The sequence below is a fragment of the Humulus lupulus genome, chromosome 3 (assembly GCF_963169125.1).
Source record: "Humulus lupulus chromosome 3, drHumLupu1.1, whole genome shotgun sequence".
NCBI classification, from domain to species: Eukaryota; Viridiplantae; Streptophyta; class Magnoliopsida; order Rosales; family Cannabaceae; genus Humulus; species Humulus lupulus.
Window position 1 is genome coordinate 50,130,352 of NC_084795.1, and position 24,240 is coordinate 50,154,591.

At 32.3% G+C, this 24,240-nt stretch overlaps 3 protein-coding genes across 3 annotated transcripts; 2 read left to right on the plus strand and 1 right to left on the minus strand.

Moving 5' to 3' along the window:
- Window positions 1-3,105: 3,105 nt before the first annotated feature.
- Window positions 3,106-4,114, plus strand: LOC133822673 (probable alpha,alpha-trehalose-phosphate synthase [UDP-forming] 9). The gene is made up of 3 exons (XM_062255082.1): window positions 3,106-3,354; window positions 3,452-3,616; window positions 3,806-4,114. The coding sequence occupies exons 1-3, from the start codon at window positions 3,157-3,159 to the stop codon at window positions 3,866-3,868; spliced, it is 426 nt and encodes a 141-aa protein (XP_062111066.1). The 5' UTR covers window positions 3,106-3,156; the 3' UTR covers window positions 3,869-4,114.
- Window positions 4,115-6,140: 2,026 nt separating this feature from the next.
- LOC133822672 (transcription factor MYB8-like) lies at window positions 6,141-9,521 on the plus strand. The gene is made up of 3 exons (XM_062255081.1): window positions 6,141-6,472; window positions 6,600-6,729; window positions 8,541-9,521. The coding sequence occupies exons 1-3, from the start codon at window positions 6,343-6,345 to the stop codon at window positions 9,175-9,177; spliced, it is 897 nt and encodes a 298-aa protein (XP_062111065.1). The 5' UTR covers window positions 6,141-6,342; the 3' UTR covers window positions 9,178-9,521.
- Window positions 9,522-11,158: 1,637 nt separating this feature from the next.
- LOC133824117 (secreted RxLR effector protein 161-like) lies at window positions 11,159-11,626 on the minus strand. The gene has a single exon (XM_062256984.1). It carries the CDS (start codon window positions 11,624-11,626, stop codon window positions 11,159-11,161), a length of 468 nt encoding a protein of 155 aa, XP_062112968.1.
- Between the last annotated feature and the right edge of the window lie 12,614 nt (window positions 11,627-24,240).

The window sequence follows — 24,240 nt, forward strand, 5'->3', positions numbered from 1 at the left end:
CTAGCGCTCAAAGTTATTGTCATCCTTGACTTATAAGCCAATGCTTTTCGACCAGCACTCAGCGTGCTGATGTCGTTCTTAACTCATAAATCAATGTCTGGGGCCCAGCCCTAGGATATGGGACTAATAAGTCACCCCGGGGCCCATTGCCCTATCCTCTATATAACCAGCCTTGGAGCTGGCCCAGCGTACCTGGTGCTGAATTTTCCACGACCACTAGGTCGAACAAGCGTATGATGCGCTCCTTGTTAGCCTAACCAAAACGACCAACGCTTAGCACGCTATTGCCGCCCTTGACTTATAAATCAATGATTTTCTCAATCAAATAATTCATACTAGCATATATCATATATCAAATATCCAATTACAAAGCATTCAACATGCTTAATCAACAAACCAAAGCATAATCATAACCATGCACATTCTCAGGCATTCATGCCCTATTCATATTCATGTTTAACAATTCGAGCCAAGCCATAATCACACATATCACATACTGGGTGCAGTTTTCTTACCTTTGATCCAAGTACAGGTTACGAATGAACGACCCTCGAGCACGATCCTGATCCCGAGCCCCTAGCGATAACCTAGTCACAACCATAATGTAGAATCCCGTCAATAACGAGTAAATAAAGGCTTCTGGACCGATTCCTGGCCTCCGGGATGTCAAATCCAACTAAACTGGGTAGTGGAATCGATTCAGTGTCCTAAGGTTTGAGTTCCCGCACTCAAAACCTTCATTGGCCAAAAACTCTCAATTGCGTCGCAGCGCACCCAAATAGGGTCGTGGCACCCCCAATATTTAGAGTCGCAGCTCACACAACCAGAGAGCCCAACCCCAAACTACACTGAACATGGGCTGCGATGCAGCCCATAGGCACCGCGATACGATAGCAGTTCAAGAAACTGTCCAGGCCCCTGGGTTCATGAGGGTCGCGGAGCCCAAGAACAGGGCCTCGACACGACCCCGCGAATCCAGCTTTTCTCTAATTCAAATCCTCCAAAACTCATCCCAAAACCAAACCAAACCCACAATTCAATCCCAAAACATCAATGGTACATCCCGTGCAACAAAACCTGACTTTCCTTCGGATTAAAACTCATTAAAACACAAAAATCCAATCAAACTTAAGAAACTCAAAACTTAAAGCTTGGATTACCTTTGATTATGTTATTTTCCAGCTAAATTCCTCGGGTTGTTAAGCTTTTAATCTTCCCTAGAATCGTTATGACTTTAACCTTGCTTGAATCCAAGCCCTAAAACTCGAGTTTCCCTCGAAAATGCTAATGACATCAAATGAGAGAACGGGAGAGAAAGAGAGAGAGAATATTAAATGTATTTTGTTTCTGATAGGTTACTTCGAGCTTAAATAACCTTAAGCATATCCCAAGGCTCGGGGTACCCCAAAAACATCCCCAAGGGTAAAATAGTCAAAATCCTCATAATTCCCTCATGATCTTACTAACTCCAAATATATCCTCAAATATTTATTCACATTACCCAATAACCTGGTAATGTACTAAATACCCAAAATACTTATTGACTCACCCCGAGTCAAATATTGGTCTCGTTGTGACTTTCCCGCTAACTTGATCTCTAGGATCGCCTCGTGCCGAGTAACCCAAATATATCAACATAATAATGTGGTCTCACACATATATCACATATGTGCTAAATATACCCATAACAGGCCAAATTACACTTTTAATCATAAATGGGCCCACATGCATATTTAATACACCTAAACATGCATATCAAGTTATATTATAATATAACTCACGTGATCATATAATGATACACATATATATCACATAAACACATAATTTTCCATAATTTGTCATCCTTCCTGGCCCCCTAATCAAGGCCCTAAGCCTTATTAGGTAATTTATTTGGGACGTTACACTTTCCATGCCAATACCAAACTTTATAATTTTTATCAATTCCATTGAAATATAAGTGCACTCTTACCCTAGCAATTGTCATCGTTCCTATATTTTCACACATAAGATAAGGGCAAGAAATAGAATTTGGATTTTTGGACATTATCCAAATTGACTTTCAATAATAACTCTATCCATTTCTATATTCTAATTACAACTTATCAGTTAGCATCCATTTTTTATCCATGTAGTCTCCAATTTAAAAAAAAAAATACAAACAACAACACAAAATAAACATATAATAATTTAGTGATATACGCAAAATCACTAATTTCAATTAAAAAAGACAAGTTTTCTCCTTTATATCACCATAACAAAAAATTTTATCAAAACCTACTTCACTATGACACACAAATTTGCATCCTTCGGTCATCACTGCAACATAAATTTTCAAAGCTTACTTCGCTATGGATGAAAATTTAGGATATTAAACTCCACAAAATTTATACAATTTACTTTAAAATTTGTACACAATTTAAAAATTGAAAAATTCAGAGTTAACATACCTCTTTGCAATTTCCAATGTAATTCCTGGGGTTGTTCAAAAAAATTTGCAAACCACCCAAACCAAACCGAATAAACTAACAAAAAACACAACTCAAATATCCCAGTAAAAACTCAAACCACCCAATCTAATAATTGGATGGATTGGAAAATATTACAACCCGCCAAATGTAACCTGAATAACCCACATAAATCAAATAAGAGTTCACTACAAGAAAAAGAGTTTTTAGAGGCGGAAATATTACCAGCGGAGGTAATGTACAGGGTATTAGCGACGGAGTACTGGGTCCGCCGCTAATAATGGGGAAATGAAAATAAAAAATTAAATTTTTTTATTAGCGGTGGACTTCCCATTATTAGCAGCGGATTGTCCGCTGCTAATACAATGCTCGGGAACGGTTTCAAATTTATTAGCGGCGGGTATTTTTCATAATTATCGGTGGAATACCCGCCGCTAATAACATTAGTGACGGGTCTATATCCGCCGGTAATGACATTAGCAGCGGGGATATTACCGGCGGGTTATGGTGATAGCAGCGGGACCCGCCGGTAATAGTGTATTATCGGCGGGTGAATATTAATACCGGCGGGTCCCTACCGGTAATAATGTTATATAATGGTTTTTATTCTTATAGAGGGAGTACAAAATTCGATTGGGAAACGAGTCCCTTAGCCGCAGACGTTGAATAGAAACAAATTGCAGAAAATGTGATGAAATTGTATACAGAAGCAACTGATGGATCTTATATAGATCCCAAGGAGAGTGCCTTGGTATGGCACCATCAAGATGCTGATCCTTATTTTGGATCTTGCCAGGCTATGGAACTGTTAGATCATCTCGAAAATGTCCTTGCAAATGAATCTGTAGTTGTTAAGAGGGGACAGCAGATAGTTGAAGTAAAGCCACAGGTTCGAACAAGCTCTTTCTCATCATATTTTTCTCTTTGAGTACTTCTTTATTCCATGGCCATGGGGGTCTTACTTCTCTCTCTTTATGAAAATGCAGGGAATTACTAAAGGACTCGTTGCAGACAAAGTTCTTTCTATGATGATCAATGAAGGGAAGCCAGTAGACTTTGTGATGTGCATTGGTGATGATAGATCCGATGAGGACATGTTCGAAAGCATATCAAGTATAGCTTCCAACTCATCTCTCCCTGTAGTTCCCGAGGTATTTGCCTGCACTGTTGGCCAAAAAAAGTAAATGAAAAAAAGCCCCAAGCCCATAAATGAAAAATAACCCTATCATCTTTCTCTTGATCTCAAAGCTGACGACCCTTCTATTGTTTATTTCTCAATCCCTCTCGCTCAATCATGCTCTCGTTCTCACCCTCACTCTTTCGTTTTTCTTGCTTTATAGATGCATCGGTGGGGTTTGACAGTGGCAGAGCTTGGCGAAGGCGAAGGGCCTGGCGAAGTGTAGGCTCAAATCAGTCGTGGACTTCCAAAGAGTCTTATGCTATGTTACGATTAAGTGGGCACTTTGATTCATTCATCAGCTTTGCACTTTTTCTTTCTTTAATCTCGTTTTAGTATTTAGATGTTTGCTTTGGGTTGGTTTGATTTTTATTTAGTTCTTTTTTCTCTGTTAGGGTTTTATTCTAACTTTTTAAAGTTGGGAATTTTATTATATTGATGAGATTTTCAACCGAAGGAGTTAAATTTCTTAGACTTTATTTTATTAGTTTTATTACCTTCTTTTATTTTTCTGTTGTGTAACGAAATTTTATGATTAATTATAATGCTATTTTTGTTTGATGAATATTAATTGTGTTATTAATTATAATTTATGTTAAATATTATTATTTTTAAATAAATATTATATGTATATTTATTAAGAAATAAAATAAAATTAATTATTATATTTTATTATCGACGGATTAATAGAGGCGGAACCCGCTGGTATCAAACGAGTCAAACAAGGTTGATAGTGTTATACATTACCGGCTGAGTCCCGCCTCCATTAATCCGCCGGTATTAATATAATACCGGCGGGTGTGTCAGTCGGTCGATAATTGTGTTAATACCGACCGATTATTACCAGCAGGCCTTTACCGGGGGACTTCCGCCGGTAATATATATTACCAGGGGACTTCCCCCAGTAATATATATTACCGGCGGACACACCATTTATTACCGGCGGAATCCTCCGCCGGTAATACTAATTTTTTTGTAGTGGTTATATATATTATATAATATTACATAAATTATATTATTTTAAAAAAAAAGAATGAAACCTTATATTTTTAATAATGAATTTAGAATGATATTTTTAAGCTTGAAAGATAGACACTATACTCTTAGTTTATTGAATTTGATTAGGAAAAATGAAATAAAAAAAGAAAACATTGAAGATCGGTTTGAGCGGGTTAACTTGACCAAACCGCCAAAAATCATTGGACAGATTAAATATATTTTTTTTTATTTGGGCTGGAATTGCATTAGGATATATTGGGTTAATTAAAATATACTATAATTCGGTCAAACCAACCGATAGCAATTCAAATAATCCATTAAATTCTAAACAAATGCATAAATCAATTAAAATAATAAAAAATAATAATTTAAAACTGATATACATACATATTTTTATAGATATTTCTAATTATATAATACTAACACAACATATTCAATAAATTAACATAATAAATACAATTAAAATAATAATACCTAATTAAATTTTTTACCTAAATCAAAATTAACATAATAATAATTAATACAAATAATTTTCATATATTAAATTCTAATAAAAATATAAAAAATATTTTTTTCTTTTTGAAATTATTAAATTCAATTTTTTTAAATAAAATAAAATTCAGATTTTAACACAAAAAATTGAAAAAGCAATTAAAAAAATCAATCAAACTAAATATATGCACAAAACATACATAAATACGAGTGCCTCCACATTGATCACTAGTTGTTTCGATATATATGTGGCAATTTATGTCTCACGAATATGTTGTCTTGATCGCCTAGATTTAGAAATTTTGAGAAGCCAAATTTGCGTTAAAAAAAACGAAATAAATGCAGTAGCCAATAATTTATATATAATAAATACAATTTAGTACTACTTAATGGATGGCATTGAATCATATATAGAACTATCAGTCAACGTACGTGTAAACATGTATTGCTAGATATATATATATATATATATACAGAGTGCATATACATCTCTCTCATGGTGGGAGAGCTCTCTCTCTCTAGCTGATTTTCTTCAATCTTCCAATAGTATAATTTTGCTCTTAATAATATTTGATCCATTTTCTTTTTAATAATCATCAAATGCATGTAACTAATGATCAATAAAATCATCATCAGCGTCCATTCTTTTAATGGTTGACCAATGTGATCATGATGAGCCTCGTAATCAGATTATAAAAGAACGATCTTTTTAGCAATTATATATATAAGTAAAAAAAGCTGAATAGTCAAATAGTTGGGAAGATGAGAGAGAGAGAGAGAGAGAGATTTACTAATGGGGCAACTAACACCATACACCAACGACGTTGTGAAATACAACAAGTAGCATTCTATACTTCCCATCCCAGCAACCACGCACCCTAGTCATGCATGGCCAAAACAACCGGTCCAAGTCCAAAGTCAAACCTTCTTTTTTTTTAAATAAAATAAAATAAAAAATTATCTTTTTTTCAAAGCCACACCAATATTTATACCTGCTGTGCTCCTCTGATTTTATTCTGTTCATAGTTTTTTTCCTTTCTCTTTCTCAGTTTATTCATCAAATCAATACAATAGCAGTGTTCAATTCATATATATATAGTTATATATACCTTATTAGATTTATTGAAATAAACTAGCTAGCTTATAATAAGTATCAAAATTTCTTATAAGTACGTATATAGGTATAGCTATATATCATCAGATCATAGAATGAGAAAACCTTGTTGTGATAAGCAAGACATAAACAAAGGAGCTTGGTCCATACAAGAGGACCAGAAGCTTATTGATTACATCAACAAACACGGCGAGGGTTGCTGGCGAACCCTTCCCAAGGCTGCAGGTATATTTATATATATATATATATAATGATTAATATATACTAATTATCAACTAATTAATCATGCATATATGTAATAATTATATTGTTAATTAAATATATAATTAATTTTGGTTTTATATATGTTCAGGCTTGCTTCGATGTGGAAAAAGTTGTCGGCTAAGATGGATTAATTATCTGCGTCCAGACCTTAAAAGAGGCAACTTTGCTGAAGATGAAGAAGATCTCATCATTAAACTCCATGCACTCCTAGGCAACCGGTATTTTTATTTTTATTTTTTCTAATTTATATCTACGAACCCTTATTATATATAAATTTCTCTATTTTAATTAAGCCCTTTAATTCTTAATCTAACAAGATTTAAACTAAACAAAATTACTATATAATAATTTATGAGAATTAATGCGAATGATGTATCATGTATCACTATATATTGATGTATATGATGGTTATATAAATTTAATTTAAAATTCATCATATAAAAAAAATTAAAAAAACTCAATATATGCTTTATTCTTCCTGGAAAAAAAATAGAATACAAAAGTTAACTTTTGATAAGTTGATGGCTTCAAATTCAGTACGTACTGCATAAATTGATGACAGAAAGAAAAACTAATAATAATTATTGAAAGAGGTTGCAAATAACATACAACACGAGTGTTAATTAAGAAAGTGCAGAATAAATCATTTCAAAATAACAAAATTCAAACAAAAAAGGCTTCAAGATAAAATCTTTGGTGATAATTAACCTTTTAGTTAATGGCAAAAAAAAAAAAAAGAGTGAATAAGCTTCACCTAACAAAGAAAAGTAGCTCATTTAAAAAATCAAAACCCAATAAAAGCTATGTGATGAGGGTAACTCGTACATTTATTAAGATAAAGTCTTTTAATAAAATGTATATATATGTAAAGAAACTTAAAAATGTACAGGCGTTTCCCAAAGTAACGCACGGTAAAAAATTTGTGGTTCTCGTATATATCATATATATTTATTAAGATGTTGACACAATATAGTGTTATTAAAAAGCTTTTATATTTATATACATCTATATATATATATATATATTTAAGAAACATATATAAAGAGAGATATTTTGATAGAGTGGAGTGATACCATAACTCTAGTGACGTGTTTTAACTATGTCAACAAAACCTTAATTCTAGATCCAAACAAGCATATATATAAATATATATATGTATATATGCAATAGAAGTCCCGTGATCACTTCCGTATTTAGTATTATAGTTAGCATATGGCTTTCCAATTACATATATATATATATGAACATAAACAAAAATGCCAATTAGTAGAAAATCCCTATAAAACAAAAAGTAGCTAGCTAGGTTCATTTCTTACATAACTTCAAAAACACAAATTTAGTTTCATAAGCAACAAGATGTACATTATAAATATTCTTTGGTAGACAAGTACTATTATAAGCTATACTAGGCATCACTTGGAAAGAAAGATTAGACAAATTATATATATATGTGCATAGTAATCTATAAAACTCCAATTCCTAATAATTATAAATTACAATTTTATTAATTAGGAAAGACAAAAATGGCAAGAATAAGAATAATGTATATAGTACTTTAACCCAATATATAATGATCAGATGACACTAAATTCAGTATTATTTGTTAATATGCCCAACATCTGTTGTAAAGGTAAAGGATGCCTAAAATTAAACAATATTAGATGTAATAATCTTGATAAACAGTTGTCGACAATACCACACATTATATATCAAATGACACATACAACATTAGTAATTAATCAACGATCCCTCTTAGTTTGTTGTGTTCTGTTTTAATATTTTAGACATGCATGCATTTATATACGAGTGTTGTAGAATAGAATATATATATATATGATTTTAACAATGTATATATAGTTCGTTTTTGGACGTACGTGGTATTTTTATGCGCTGTAAATTATAAACTGCACTAAATATTCATTCCCAACTCATCTGCAAATAATATACGTAAATGTACCTGCAATGATTATATAAAGTTATTTTTATTATTATTATAAAAGTTAACTGAAATAATTTTTAATAATTATAGGTGGTCACTAATTGCTGGAAGATTGCCTGGACGTACGGACAACGAGATAAAGAACTATTGGAACTCTCATCTAAGGAGAAAGCTCATAAACATGGGCATTGATCCCAATAACCACCGCTTAACTCACACAGCCACCACCACTACTACTACTACTACTGCCCCTCGTCCCCAGCTAACTCTTCATCATAATAATAAAAATGATATACGTACAACCACAACTACTACTTCATCGGCCGTCGTTAAAAGCTCTAAAAACGACCGAGTTCCTCCGGCCAAACCGCACCGCGAAAACGGCGGCGGCGATCATCACGAGATATCGGACGCCGCAAGTTGCTTGGAAGATAATCAGGAGTACATCTCGACATGTTCTGCTCATCGTGATCATCACCGGTTGCCTGATTTAAACCTAGACCTCACCATGAGCATGGATAGTACTACAGCTCCTTTGCAGCAGCCAGATCAACCTTATGGTTATCATAATACTAATAATAATGTCAAAGATGATGATGAAGCTCGTGAGCCAAAATTTAACGCTCATCAGAATAATAATCATAATCCCAGTCAATTGAGGAACGACTACTGCTTCGAAGTGCTCGACTCCTCATCTGCAGCTCCAACACTCCCTCTCTTCATATAATTTTAATGATTTGATCGAGGGAGACATTGACATGTAAGAAGCCATATACTTATATATAGTACTTCTAGTACTACTGTAGCTGTATCCGAAACCACCATTGAGATTTGAATGATTTAAAGGGAACAAGACCAGTCCATAAACTATATATATATAGCTAAGACATTTGTTGATGATCTTATTTTTTTTATAGGCAACTTATTTTCATGGGGTATATCGTATACGTGTGTACAATTAGTTTATGGCTTAATACTATATTTAATGTACACTTCGGCATATGATTTGAACCTCTAAATTAAATTATAATATCATATATAAATAAAAATTAGACATCGTTTTTGCTTTAATTAATATTCATCTATATATATACATAACTATTACATTTATGTACATATAGGCATGTTTAACGTAATTTTCATAATAAGAGAATCAAAGTATATACTCTCTTAGCCACTCTTTGGATTAGTATATATTATGTTTTTTTTTTTAAATATAAAGATATAGATATAGATATTTTCATGTATTTAATTTGTATATAATTGAAAGTTGATTAAGAGCATGTCAAATTTGTTTAAAGGTTTATAACTTTTTGTATTCTGTGTTTTGTCCAATTATCTGTTTAGACTACGGGTGCACACGGGTCGAGTTTTCGGGTTTTGGATGCATCGAGTTCGGGTTTGCGAGTTTCGGGTGAAGGAAAGTGGTATCGAATCCGGTCCGAAATTTTCGGGTTTTGGGTGATTTCAGGTTTCGAGTTTGGTCAAGTTTTGGGTGGGATTGGTCCAAAAATGGACTTTGGGCCGAAAATGGGCCTTGGTAAAAAAAAATTCAGAAATACCATTTTTTTTTACAATTTTTTAATTTTCTTTTTTACTTTTCACATTTTTGTTTAACTTTGTTGTTAGTTTGGTAATGTTGATTTTTTACAAATTGGGTCTTGGTAATTTTTTTTAAAAAAAGCATTAATTTTTTCGAAAATTAATTTTTGTTAATTATGTTTGGGTTCGGGTAACATCCGAACCCGTGTGCCCTTAATTTCAAAATCCGAACCCGACCCGAACCATGTCGGGTTTGGATTCAATTTCACCTGAATTTGATGGGTTTTGCAAAAATTCAGGTTGTTCGGGTCGGGTTTGCAGGTTTTTCAGGTCAAATGTTCACCCCTAGTTTGGACCTTAAGTTTTGACAAATAAATTTTTGGACCATGTATTTTGTAAAATATTTCTGTGGTAATAGCCACAACAAACAAGAACACCAAATTAGGTACATCACTGAACAAGAATAGAAAACAACGTACAGAAAAGTAAATGAACAATTAGAACTTACATGGTTCAATCTAGAGTTTTGAACTCTAGTCTACTCCACCGGGGAACAGCCAAGTATTGGCTTGCAGTCTTTATTTATCAAGGTCAATGCTACAACAATGTTACAACAATGGAGATTCGCTCCTTACAAGCCTTTAGTTTCAAATTAGGAAACTCAAAGATACAAAATACAACAGAAGAACTCTCTTTTCTGATACAATCGAATACAAAAGAAAAACTTGACTTTAGTGAGCTGTTTTGACTGCAATATACAGATGGGCAAGTATCACAAGTGTCTGCCAACTATAACTAATTGAAGCCTTTTAATATAATAATATGCTGAGTTAGTAAGGACTTAACTAACTGAAACAATCTCCACAAATCCACCTTTGGTTCAGCTAGCTTAAGTCCATGAAGAAGATCCAACTAAGCTTATGGTTGTTCCCACATAGCCCCTAAGGGCAAAGTCAACATGTATCAATATAGAGCAAGTTTAGGCAGTGCCTAAACTTGTTTGGAGTCACACACTTAGTGAACATATTTGCAAGATTATCATTTGTATTTACTTTCTTTACAGGAACCTCTTTGCTGGCAATAACATCTTTGATAAAGTGAAGTTTAATGTCGATGTGTTTAGACTGTTCATGGAACATAGGATTTTTCATCAAGTGAAAAGCACTCTAATTGTCACAATATACAGTGAGGTTTTTATAGTTGAAATCGAGCTCTTTTGTCGATCCTTTAATCCAAATATCTTCCTTGATAGCCTCTGTTGTAGCCATGTATTCTGCCTCGGTTGAAGACAGAGCAACCACTTTCTGTTGTGTAGCTTTCCAACTAATGCATCCATTTTGAGCTGTAAAAACATAACCAGTGGTAGATCTTCGAGTATCTAGACATCCTGCATAATCAGAGTCAACATAACCAGCCACTTCATCTTTGTTAGTAAACCTTGAATCATAGATTAAACCAACATCAAGAGTGCCTTTGACATATCTTAAAATCCATTTAAGAGCTTCCCAGTGAGATTCTTCAGGGTTAGAAATAAACTTGCTAACAATGCTCATTGCTTGAGCCAAATCAGGTCGAGTACATACCATCGCATACATTAGGCTCTCAATCCCACTAGCATAGGGTACATTATCCATGTAGGTTCTCTCAGCTTCTGTTTTGGGAATTGGTCTTTAGTTAGTTTGAAGTGAGGTGCTAAAGGAGTACTTACTGATTTGGCTTTCTTCATGTTGAATTTGTCTAGAACTTTACTCATATATTTTTTCTAAGATATAGTTATTCCTCCTGGCCTTTTCCTCTGAATTTCAATACCAAAGATCTTCTTGGCTTCACCAAGACCCTTCATTTCAAACTCACTGTTCAGCTGTCCTTTTAGTATATTATTTTCTTATTTTTCTTTTCCAATAAGGAGTATATCATCAACATAGGGCAACAAAAAAATAAACCATTTGAGTAAACACAAGAATCAAACTTACTCTTATGATATTTGATCTTAGACATGAATTCATCAAATCTAATATTCCATTGTCTTGGAGCTTTTCTTAAACCATAAAGAGACTTGTTTAATAGACATACCTGATTAGGATCTTTGCTTTCAAAGCCTTATGGTTGTCTCATATAGATCTTTTCTTCTAGATTTCCATGTAGAAATGTTGTTCTAACATCCATTTGTTCAATTTATAAGTCATACGTGGCAGCCTTAAACACGATAGTCCTTATTGATGTTTATTTTACAACTGGTGAGAAGATATCATTGAAGTTTATTCCTTCATTTTGTGTAAAGCCTTTAGCAACCAGCCTTGCCTTATATCTTGTATTTTCTCCAAAATAACCTACTTTCTTTCTGAAGATCCACTTGCATCCTACCAATCTTTGACCATTTGGTTTGTCTACCAAAGTCCAAGTCTAATTCTTCATTGATGAATCCATTTCCTCATGTATAGCTGGTAGCCACTTTGTGCTTTCTTTGCTGTTGACAGCTTCAGAGTATGTAGTTGGTTCTGAGTTATCAATTTCACTTGCTACAGTCAAAGCAAAGGCAGTGAAGTCTGCAATATCTGCAAACCCGAATCTGTCAGGAGGGTGTATTTCTCTTCAGTCACGATCTCTAGCCAACTGATAGTTATCTAGCTGACTTTGAGAAGTCCAGTTTCAGTTTCTAAGCTTTGTTGCTAATCTTCTGTTGAGTTTGTGTCACTGTGAGTCTTTTCCACCTCAAGTTGAATGCTATCACCGTTAGTTTATGAGATTGAGTCTTGTTGTGCACTGTGTTTCATAGGCATTTCCATCTCATTGAATGTCACATCTCTGCTAATTAGGCATTTCTTGTATCCGAGTTCTAAGCACCAGAGTTTGTAACCCTTGATGCCATCAGGGTATCCGAGAAACATACACTTCAAAGCTCTTGGTTGAAGTTTGTCCTACCTAATGTGAGCATAGGCAGTGCATCCAAACACCTTCAAGTGATCACAATTAGGAGCTTTAGCTGTCCATCTTTCTTGAGGTGTTAGAAAATTGATTCTGGTGAGGGACACATGTTGATTAAGTAACAAGTTGTCTTGATAGCCTCTCCCCATAAATGTTTTTCCAAACCAGCACAATTTAGCTTGATCTCACTCTTTCCAAGAGTGTTTTGTTCATTCTTTCTACGAGACCATTCTGTTGGGAGTCCTAACAATTTTATGATGCCTTGCAATGCCTTCTTTGACACAGAAATCATCAAATTCTTTGGAACAATATTCTAATCCATTGTCAGTTCTTAACTTTCTGACCTTCTTTCCTGTTTGATTCTCTACTAGCATCTTCCAATTTACAAAGGTACTGAATGCTTGGTCTTTGCTCTTGAGCAAGAAGACCCAAACCTTCCTTGAATAATCGTCTATGATGCTCACAAATTAGCTTGCACCACCAAGAGCTTTAACTCTAGAAGCACCCCAAAGATCTGAGTGTATGTAGGCTAGAGCACTACAATAGAACACAGTATTACTGGCGAAGGCTTCTGCCGGTAATAATAGCAGATTTAGTCAGTAATTTATATTACCGGCGGAGGTTCGCCGGTAATAATCGACCGGTGATTATGGATATTACCGATGGACTGACACCCCGCCAGTATTTTATTAATACCGGTGGATTAATAGGGGCGGGACTCCGCCAGTGTAAAATAATAGTCAACATCGTTTGACTCATTTAATACCAGCAGGTCCCGCCCCTATTAATCTGCCAATAATTAATTAATAATATTAAAATATAATAATTCGTTTGATTTTATTTAATAATAAATATACATATAATGCTTATTTAAAGATAATAAAATTTAACATAAATTAAAATTAATTATTAATAACACAATTTATATTCATCAAACAAAATTACGTATAAACTAATCATAAAATTAACATAATAAAAATATCAATTGTCTTAATTTAATTACATATAAACTAATCATAAAATATCAATTGTCTTAATTTAATTAAAAAATGTAATTATTGTTTGGATCGGGCCAACCAGGGGAGAAATATTTATTAACATTCAGGTCAATATCTTCACCAACGTTAGGGCGCGACAATGGTGGTGAAGCAAACTGTGTTGTGGAGACTACTGCGAGGATGATCCAAATTGTCGAGTATATGGTCGTGCCGAGGGAGACTGATGCAATAAACTCTCAAACTGACCATACCTCTACTGCTGCGACGAACTCACAAATTGACCATATCTCTATTGCGGTTGTTGCTGCTGTGATGAATCCCCAAAGTCACGATGCCTAGGATGCGATGTTTGAGATCCTGCAGGGACGCCGGGGTAATAAATAGGAGGGAACTGGGAGGAGCATCCATACATGTACTAAAATTGTTGTGATGTACCTTCATACATGTTAGGAGAATTCTGTTGAGGTGAATGAAAATGTTGTTGTTGTTGTTGTTGTTGTGGCATCGACCAAGGAGGTGGACTTTGAGAAGATATACCACCTTCAGGTTGTGATGGTATATACCGTTGCAGAAGGCTGTCAAACCACAACTCAATTTGTGAATTGGTAGTTAATATTAGATAATGTTATTTAATAAATAAATTAATGATTTTCTTAAAATAATTTATTATTTAATTAATCATTATTAATTTTTAAAATATTTATTAAATAAAATTATCGATTTCTATATTAAAATAATTTAATACTAGTTAATATTATATAATATTATTTAATAAAAAAATTAATAATTTTTCTTAAAATAATTTATTATTTATTTAAATAATCATTATTAATTTTTAAAACTTTTATTAAATAAAATTATCAATTTCTATATTCAAAGAATTTAATACTAGTTAATATTAGATAATGTTATTTAATAAACAAATTACTAATTTTTCTTAAAATAATTTATTATTTATTTAATTAATCATTATTAATTTTTAAAACTTTTATTAAATAAAATTATCAATTTCTATATCCAAATAATTTAATACTAGTTAATATTAGATAATATTATTTAATAAACAAATTAATAATTTTTCTTAAAATAAATTATTATTTATTACTAATTTTTCAAACTTTTATTAAATATAATTATCAATTTCTATATTCAACTATTTTATAACTATTTAATATTAGATATTGTTATTTAATAAAAAAAAATTAAATTAAACTATTTAATTAGATAATGTTATATCAAACTTTTATTATTTAATTAATTAAATTAATTAAAAATAATTAAAAATTAAAAAATAAATGATTATTTATTTAATTCTGTATTTATAATTTTTTAATTTGTAATAATAATAATTTTACAAATTAATTATTATTTAACTTTTAGACTAATTTATTTTTTTAAATAATTGGATAAATTTTATTAATCTTTTTCATTCATTATTTTATTATTTATATTTTAAACTTATCATTTATGTACCGATATCCCTATAATTGATGGTTGTAGTCAACAACCATCAATCATAAGCATACCCGGACAGAAAAAATAAATCAACTTCTAATTAAATACTAATTAATTTTTTTAATAATTTTCAATTAATTATAATAATACTAATTAACTAAATTAAATAATATTCATCTTAATTCTCATTATGTTGACATAACATATAACAAAAAAAAAATTAAAATGACCTTACTTAATAAAATTTCACAAAAAATTTGACAGCATAACAGTTTAATACGATCATTTCAAAAAAATTTAAATCCTGCACTCAGAAAATTCCAGAACATTTATTATAAGATATATAGTTTTTTTTTTTAATTTTTACAACATAACAACTTAAATTTGACATATCCCAAAATTTAAAATCTCCAAACAACAAACTTAGAATAACTAGAACAACATAATATTTATTAAAATAATATTACAAAACAAATCAACATAAACCATAATATGATTAATACAAAAATACAATAAAAACATACATTAATAATCTGATTTTTTTCTTTCAAAAGTTCGATGCTCTCCTAAAAAAATAAAGCAACATACTAATATTTTTTTAATAATCAAATTTCATTCTTTTAACAATAAATTAAATACAATATAATACAACACATAAATCTATTTTTTCAATAAATATTATGAAACCAATATCATTAAAAAAAATACATACACTGGTGGTGGTCCGAAACTCCGGCGTGGGGTCCGAAACTCTGGCGGGGGGTTCTGAACATAAATACAAACAATTAAAATTAAAAAAAAAACTACATACAAACAATCAAAATTAAAAAATTAATACAATATATACTTGATAACTTGGGGGTTGTACGTGGTGGTAGTGGTGGTGCTCGGATAGTGAGGTCTCAGAGAGTGAGAGAGGGGCGATGGTGGGATGGTGTTGCCTTGCGTCTGAGAGAGAAGAGAAGAGAAATGAGAGATGTGAGAGGAACAGACGAAACAATGTGAAAAATTTTTAATATGCAAGATTATTTGCAGCGGGACTCGCCGCTATTATTATTATCCCGCCACCGCGGCTAATAATGGTGATTACCCGCCGCTAATAATATTAGCGGCGGACAGCCCGCCTCTACTAAAGGTAAATACCCGCCGCTAATATTTTTAAAACTGAAAACCATTTTGTTTCCTGGATAGTTCTTTGGTGTATTAGCGGCAGACTACCCGCCGCTAATAATTGGTAAGTCCGCTGCTAATAAAAAAAATTAGCGGCGGACCCAGTAGTCTGCCGCTAATAACCTATACAGTACCGGCGAAAAAAGTCCGCCTCTAATTGTTTCGCCTCTAATTTTAGACTTTCTTGTAGTGGAGGTTCAGTGGTTGTATGGATGCTTCTGTTGAATTTAACCTTGCAGCTCTTGCCATATACACATTGCTCACAAAATTCAAGCTGTCCTGAAAATTTTCCCTTCAATATTTCTTGCTTTTCCAATTCTGAGAGACCCCTCTCACTAACATGGCCAAATTTGAGATACCATGATCTAGTTAAGTCAGAAACTCTATCAACTTTTGTAACAGTTGAAGCAATGCATGTTATAGTTTCACCAATGAGGTAGTATAGACCATTTTTGTACTCTCCTTTCATCATAACCAAAGAGCCCTTCACAACCTTTAAGGTGTTGTCATCAATCTTAACTGTACAACATTTGTTAGTTAAATCATCAATTGAGAGAAAATTTCATTTCAACTCAGGAACATATCTGACATTTGTGATGGTTCTTTGAACATTATCATGCATCTTGATAATGACTGATCCCATACCTCTGATCGAGCAGGCAGTATTATCACCAAGCAAAATTGTTCCACCAATCTTTTCTTCAAAGTTACTAAACAGGCTTTTATCTGGGCAGATGTGAAAGGTGCAGCCTTTGTCCAAGACCCATTCCTAACCTGATTCTGAACTTTAGACTACGAGTACATCAACTGAGTCATAGCCATCAGATGCAATGCATGCTTCACCTCTATCCCCTTTGTCATTTCTGTCTCTGCTCTTGTCCCGATTTTTCTTGTTCTTTAAAGCATAAAATCCATCCTTGTAGTGGCCCTCCTTTTTGCAATAATTGCATTTCTTTCCATGTATGAATCTTGATTTAGACCGATGTCCACCACGATTGTTATTACCACCATTACCCTGATAATTCCCATGATGAAAACCGTTATTGTTGTGACTTTTGTAGCCTCTAAATTCTCTCTTTTCTGATCTCCCTCAAACAATTAAACTCTCTCCACTGGGATCTATTCTGTCATCAGATTTATTTTGAGTTTCTTTGGAGTTCAAGGCAGCTTTGACTTCGGACATAGTCAAAGTTTCTTTTCCATAGAGCACTGTGTCAACAAAATGCTCATAGGATTTAGGTAGAGAGCTCAGTAATACAATCCCTTGATCTTCTTCATCAATCTTGACACCGATATTATGAAATTCAAGGATGATCTTGTTGAATTCATTCAAGTGCTTTCTGAGTTCTTTGTTCTCTTCCATTCTCAACGTATACAATATTTTCTTCAGATACAACTTGTTTGCCAAAGTTTCTTCAAGTAGATCGATGCAAGTTTGTTCCAAAGTCCACTTGTTGTTTCTTCATGAGACACTTCTCGTAAAACTTCACCACCAAGGCTCAAGAGAATGGCACTGTGAGTCTTTGTTTCCATTTCTTGAATTTTCTTCTTGTCTTCTGTCGAGTCCTTGAATACCTCTGCCTCAATAGCTTCAGATATTCCCTGGTGAACCAATAGTGTCTTCATCTTAATCCTCCACAAACTGAAGTCATTTTCCCCTGTGAACTTTTCAACTTCGAACTTTGCTGTACTCATTCTTGAATGAATCTTGATCAACAATTTTGGTTGTTCTTGAGCTTCAATGCGAACGTGGCTCTTGATACCACTTGTGATGATTAGCCACAACAAACAAGAACACCAAATTAGGTAGATCACTGAACAAGAATAGAAAACAATGTACAGAAAAGTAAATGAACAATTAGAACTTACACGATTCAATCTAGAGTTTTGAACTCTAGTCTACTCCACGGGGGAACAACCAAGTATTGGCTTGCAATCTTTATTTATCAAGGTCAATGCTACAACAATGATACAGCAATGCTACAACAATGTTACAACAATGGAGATTCACTCCTTACAAGCCTTTAGTTTCAAATTAGGAAACTCAAAGATACAAAATACAACAGAAGAACTCTCATTTATGATACAACCGAATACAAAAGAAAAACTTGACTTTAGTGAGCTGTTTTGACTGCAATATATAGTTGGGCAAGTATCACAAGTGTCAACCAACTAACTTAACTAATTGAAGCCTTTTAATATAACAATATGCTGAGTTGGTAAGGACTTAACTAATTGAAACAATCTTCACAATGTCAAATAGAACCCTAAACTCGATTTTGGTCAAAGTTTTCTGGACTAAAATTATAAATAATTCATCAAACTAACAATTCAAAATAAAAACAAAATTATTCTGTCTAACAACTATGTTGTTATATTTAATTCTTTCTTCATCAAAATTGGGTTTAGGAGTCTATTTGAACCATTTTATAAACACACAAATCCAAATAAGTAATAAGATAAAATACATGATTCAAAAAAGTATAAACTCTTGTTTAAAATAATTTTTTTGTAATAAAAATATCATTTGATACACGACAATAAATTTTTAAAAATGAAAGCATAATACAACTAGAGAATTTAATATGATAAAATCAATTTTCAATAATGAAAAATCAGTATCCTAAATAGATATTTTTTTGTTTTAAATATTCAATTTTGATATTTTTTTTTAATATATTAGATAATCAAAATGAAAGTCACTTTAACTTATTCAAAAAATTTGACAACAAATAATGCAGAAATTCTTTTTAACTATTTTGTAAATTAAAAAAAAATCAAATAATAAAATATAAAGAGATAAAACTACCAGTTTAGCAAATTATATAGACAGAACCAAAATGATATTATAAACCAATTTTAGCTAAAATGCCATAGAATTCGTAAATACTGATTTTCCAGAATGAGTATTATATTGAGACCTATTCATCATTAGGAAAAACTAAATAGAAAAGGAGACTTTCTGAAAGAAAAAAAATATTAAAGTAAAAGTAAAAAAATATCAAGTCTAAATACATATAGAATATATTATCTTTGAGGTTGGACCAGGATATTAAGAGAGAAGAGGAGGGGGGGTGGGGGGGAAGGGAATTAGAATGATAATTTTGAGAAAGATTAAAATAAATATGTTGAAAAGAAATTAAGGTGATAGTTCAAAATGACTTTTTTTTAATGTTTTTATAAAAGAAATTTACCGTCTTTGAAAGTTTTTTTTTTTTTTTTTTCAATTACGGTTTTTTATTATAAAATTATATTCTCCTAAATATATACTTCACATATTTTGTCAAAAATATATGTATATATATATATATACACTTCACGTATACCCAACATATAAAACATCTACTATACATATGTCACACATATAATAAGATCGTAAACTAAATATATAAATATATGTTTTTACACAAATCATAAAAAAAAAATTATCTTTTTAATAAAAAAAATCTTATTATATGTAAATATTACCTTTTCTCTTATGTAATGAACAAATACCCCAAATGTAGGGTTCTTTTTTTTTTTTTTTTTTTTTTTTGAGGATACCCAAATGTAGTTTGGGAGTGCAAATAGGAAAATCCCCCTCCAAAATAATAATAATAATAATAATTCTCTCTTATTTTTCATGTTAGAGCAGACCATAGTGGGCTGACTAAATTCGATGGGCTTCTTACTATCTTCAAGTAATTGGGCTTCAACTTTCCTTGACAAGCCTAACATGGGCTTTTTCCAGGTTCGAGCTCTAGTAATCGTAAGAACCATCTCACAAGTTTAATTCTGGGATTTATTCATAAATATGGCTTTTTAGCCATTAATATGAAAAAAAATATGGTAATTAAACTATTTTTGGTTTGTATGGACAAATTTAATTAAAAAAAATCAGATTATGAGAAAAAAAAATATGGCATAATAATGATTTTTTACAAAAATATAACATTATAATGATTTTTTTATAAAAATATGGGAAAAAAATCCCATAAAAAGGAATACAAGTTTTAAAAAACCATAAAATAATACTTGTAAAAAAAAGCCATATTTTTAAAACTTTATTAAAAAATCCATATAAAATGTAATTGTCACCTTATAAAAATACCATAAGTCCAGTATTTTGTTTGCACAAAGACAAAGTTATATGGCGTAATTTGGCCCATTTTCCTTCTTTCTTTGTTTTTTTTTTTTTTTTGAACAAATGAGACATTATGATATATTTAAGAACTTGTAATATATATTGATACATTTAAAAGATATAAGTTGTTAAATTATAATATAAGTATATTTGATGCCAATTTAATGGTAAAATAAACGACTGTATCAAACTTCACCATTGGACGGAATATATTTTTATTGTTAAAAAAATATCTTGAAGTGTTTAAAATACTTTTATAGTTGTAATGTTACAACAATTAATATAATTTGAAAAAAATTGAAAATTTTAATTTAATAGAAGATAAAAATTAGAATAGGAGTGCACTTACTAAGCCAAAAGTTATATAAATAAAAATAAAGATTTCAAATGATATATTTTAACCATATTACTTAAAAATATATACGTAATAAAAAAATATTTTAAAAAGAATATCTTAGTAATATTCTGTATGTAATGTAAATATATCTCCCTTTTAATATTCGGCGAACCAAAATGTAACTTATGATAATACTTTATAGATTTTGTAATTGGCAGTTTGTACCAGCTATAGTTGTTGACTAGTTCAGAGGCGAATAAAGAGAAAACTAAATATATATATATATATATCTAAATGTATATATGCTTATATATTTTTATGAAAAATAAAGATAGAAATTGAAGAAGAAGAAAAAACAAATGAATGAGAAATCATAGACTGGTCAAGTCATTCAAGCAGCTAACCCGGACAAGTCATGACCAAGTCCTTAATTATAGCCCTAAACTCCTATTTTGTTTGACATACACCTCATTTTTTATTGAATCCACATGGAACATATTTAATAATTAATGGAATATAATTTGTTGCAAGTAATTTATTTATATCTTAAAATGAAAATGTGAAATGCATTCAACACAATTATTTTATTATTATGGTCAATATCCTGAAGAAAATGTTTACTTCTGAACACGTGGTTTTCATTATAATTTTATTTCAAGTACTGTAATATGAACCAATGAAGGACTCATATTGAATTTTTCTTTTCTCAACAAAAACGTGTCCTTTTATGTTATTATCTATGCATCACTAAGTGACAAGATTTGTTGTAATCTTCATATTAATTTTTCCTTTACAAAATTAAAATAATTGGATAAACAATTGGAGGAATATAAATAAAAAGGTAGAGTATATACTTTGAATTTAAATATATTTCTTCACTTAACACCTTTCTAGATTGAATTTATTCTCATTGGAAAACTACTCATATATATATATATAGGGAAATTTCACTATTTATGCATAATAGTAGGTGTAATTACTAAATAATACCAGCACTAATAAATTTTTCAAATTGGTGCTAAACTTTCACCAAGTACCAAAAATATCCCTCTCATTTTTTCCACTCAATTTTTTTCCCACACAAACTCTCTCACACTCTCTCACACATTTTTTTTTCATCATCTTCCCCCGAACGCATGGACACAAACGGAAGGAAACCCCAAAAATCCCAAACCGAAGGAAACAATCTCAGGCTCTCTCTTTCTCTTCTTCGAAGTCGACCACCCAGCACTGTCGTTGGACCTGTCGAGCCAACGGCGACAACAGAGCTCGATACCTACGTCATCGAACCGGTCGAACCCATCAATCGAACCCATTTTCTCATCAAGGTATATTCTTGAACCCTCGTGATTATTTTTGTTGTTTTGATCCCTTTGAATCTGGTGGTGTGGAATGGGTATAGTAGTTCTTTGGTCTGGGTTTTTCTGTGGTTTTTTTTGGGTTTGAACCAGTAGCTCGATAAGTTCGATGAAGGTTCGATAGAAGCTCGATGTTATCTATGGTAATATATGAAACTTGCTCGATAGGCTCGATTATGGTTCGATAGTAGGCTCGATAGGGTAGTTTGAATGGTTCGATGGTGGATCGATAAGAGCTCAATGGATCTGTGGTATTAGGTTAAAAGGGCTCGATAGGTTCGATAGAAGCTCGATGTTATCCATGGGTAATATATGAAACTAGCTCGATAGGCTCGATTATGGTTCGATAGTAGGCTCGATAGGGTAGTTTGAATGGTTCGATGGTGGATTGATAAGAGCTCGATGGATCTGTGGTATTAGGTTAAAAGGGCTCGATAGGTTCGATAAGGGTTCGACAGTAGGCTCGATGGATCTGTGGTATTAATAAACAGGGCTCGATAGGTTCGATAATAGGCTCAATGATTATTTATGTAGACATATTTGCCTTAGCTCGATAGGCTCGATAGTGTATGTTTCAGCTCAATTATAGCTCGATAGAGCTCAATGGCAGCTTATTTCAGTTTTTTATGAAATTTTTTTGAATTTTTTCCTGATTATGTTTAACATTCTGTTTTCTTACCAAAAAAAATTTCATGTGTTGTTGCAGATGCCTAAGTTGCTTGTTCCGTTTAGTGATCACTTTCCTGGTCGAGTGACATATCGAGGTAGTAGTACTTTAAATCACATTAAGACTAGGTTTTTGGAGCTCAGGCTGCTTGAAAGGGCTAAGGAATCCCCTTTCAAGCAGTTCTTTTTGGCTTCGGAGTTTAATTTCTCCGGAGTCTTGGTGCATCAACTGTTGCTGAAGAAAATCGCCAGCAACAACGAAGATGAGGTGCATTTTTTCTTGGGGTCGAAGTCTTGTAGATTCGGCATGGGAGAGTTTGCCCTGGTGACGGGGTTGAATTTCAGTACCTTCCCGTCACTAGAAGAGTTGGAAGGGCGTAATCTCAGCGACCGGTTGATAAAGGAGTATTTCAACGATGCTGAGAAAGTAAAGCTCTCACAGGTGGACCATGCTTTCAAGACTTGTACTGTAACGACCCAAATTCGCTAATAAGGCTTAAGGGCCTTGATTAGTGTGCCTGGAGGGCATAATGGGAATTATATGTGGTTTTAATGATTAAGATGCATGATTATGATTTAAAGCATGTTATATGATTACTTGAGTATTTGAGATGCATGATTATGTGTGTTAGTACGCATATAGGCCCTGATTAGGTTAGAAGGGCATAATCGTAATTTTGGCCATTATGAGCATAACTGCTTTGATATATGTGATAATTGTCGAGACCACATTATTATGTGGATATATCTGTGATCTGTGACTCGAGATGGTCCTAGTGAGCAAAGTAGCAGAAAAGTCATGGCGGGGATTTATACCCGGCTCGGGGTGAGCTTAAGGGGTATAAATGGGAATTTGGTGAATATACTGGAGGCTATCTTGACATTGAGGAATACTATTGGTGATTAATTAGGTATCGGGAATTAAGCGGGAAATATTAGAGACACTTGAGGAATTAGCGGGAATTGGGTAAAATGACTAAAATGCCCTTAAGTGGACTAAAGGATTAGAATTAATAGGGAGGGCATAATGGTCATTTGGATTTTAAGGATGGGTATTACTGAGGTTTTATGCTAGTGGGATTTATAGAACATTACAGAAGTTTGAAAAAGAAAGAAAATGAAAGGAAAAGAAAGGAGAGAAAACATAGAGAATTCTCTAGGTCGGTTTGTGCTTCCTTCACCTGTTTCTTGAGGATCTCTGGAGTAAAGCTCAGAG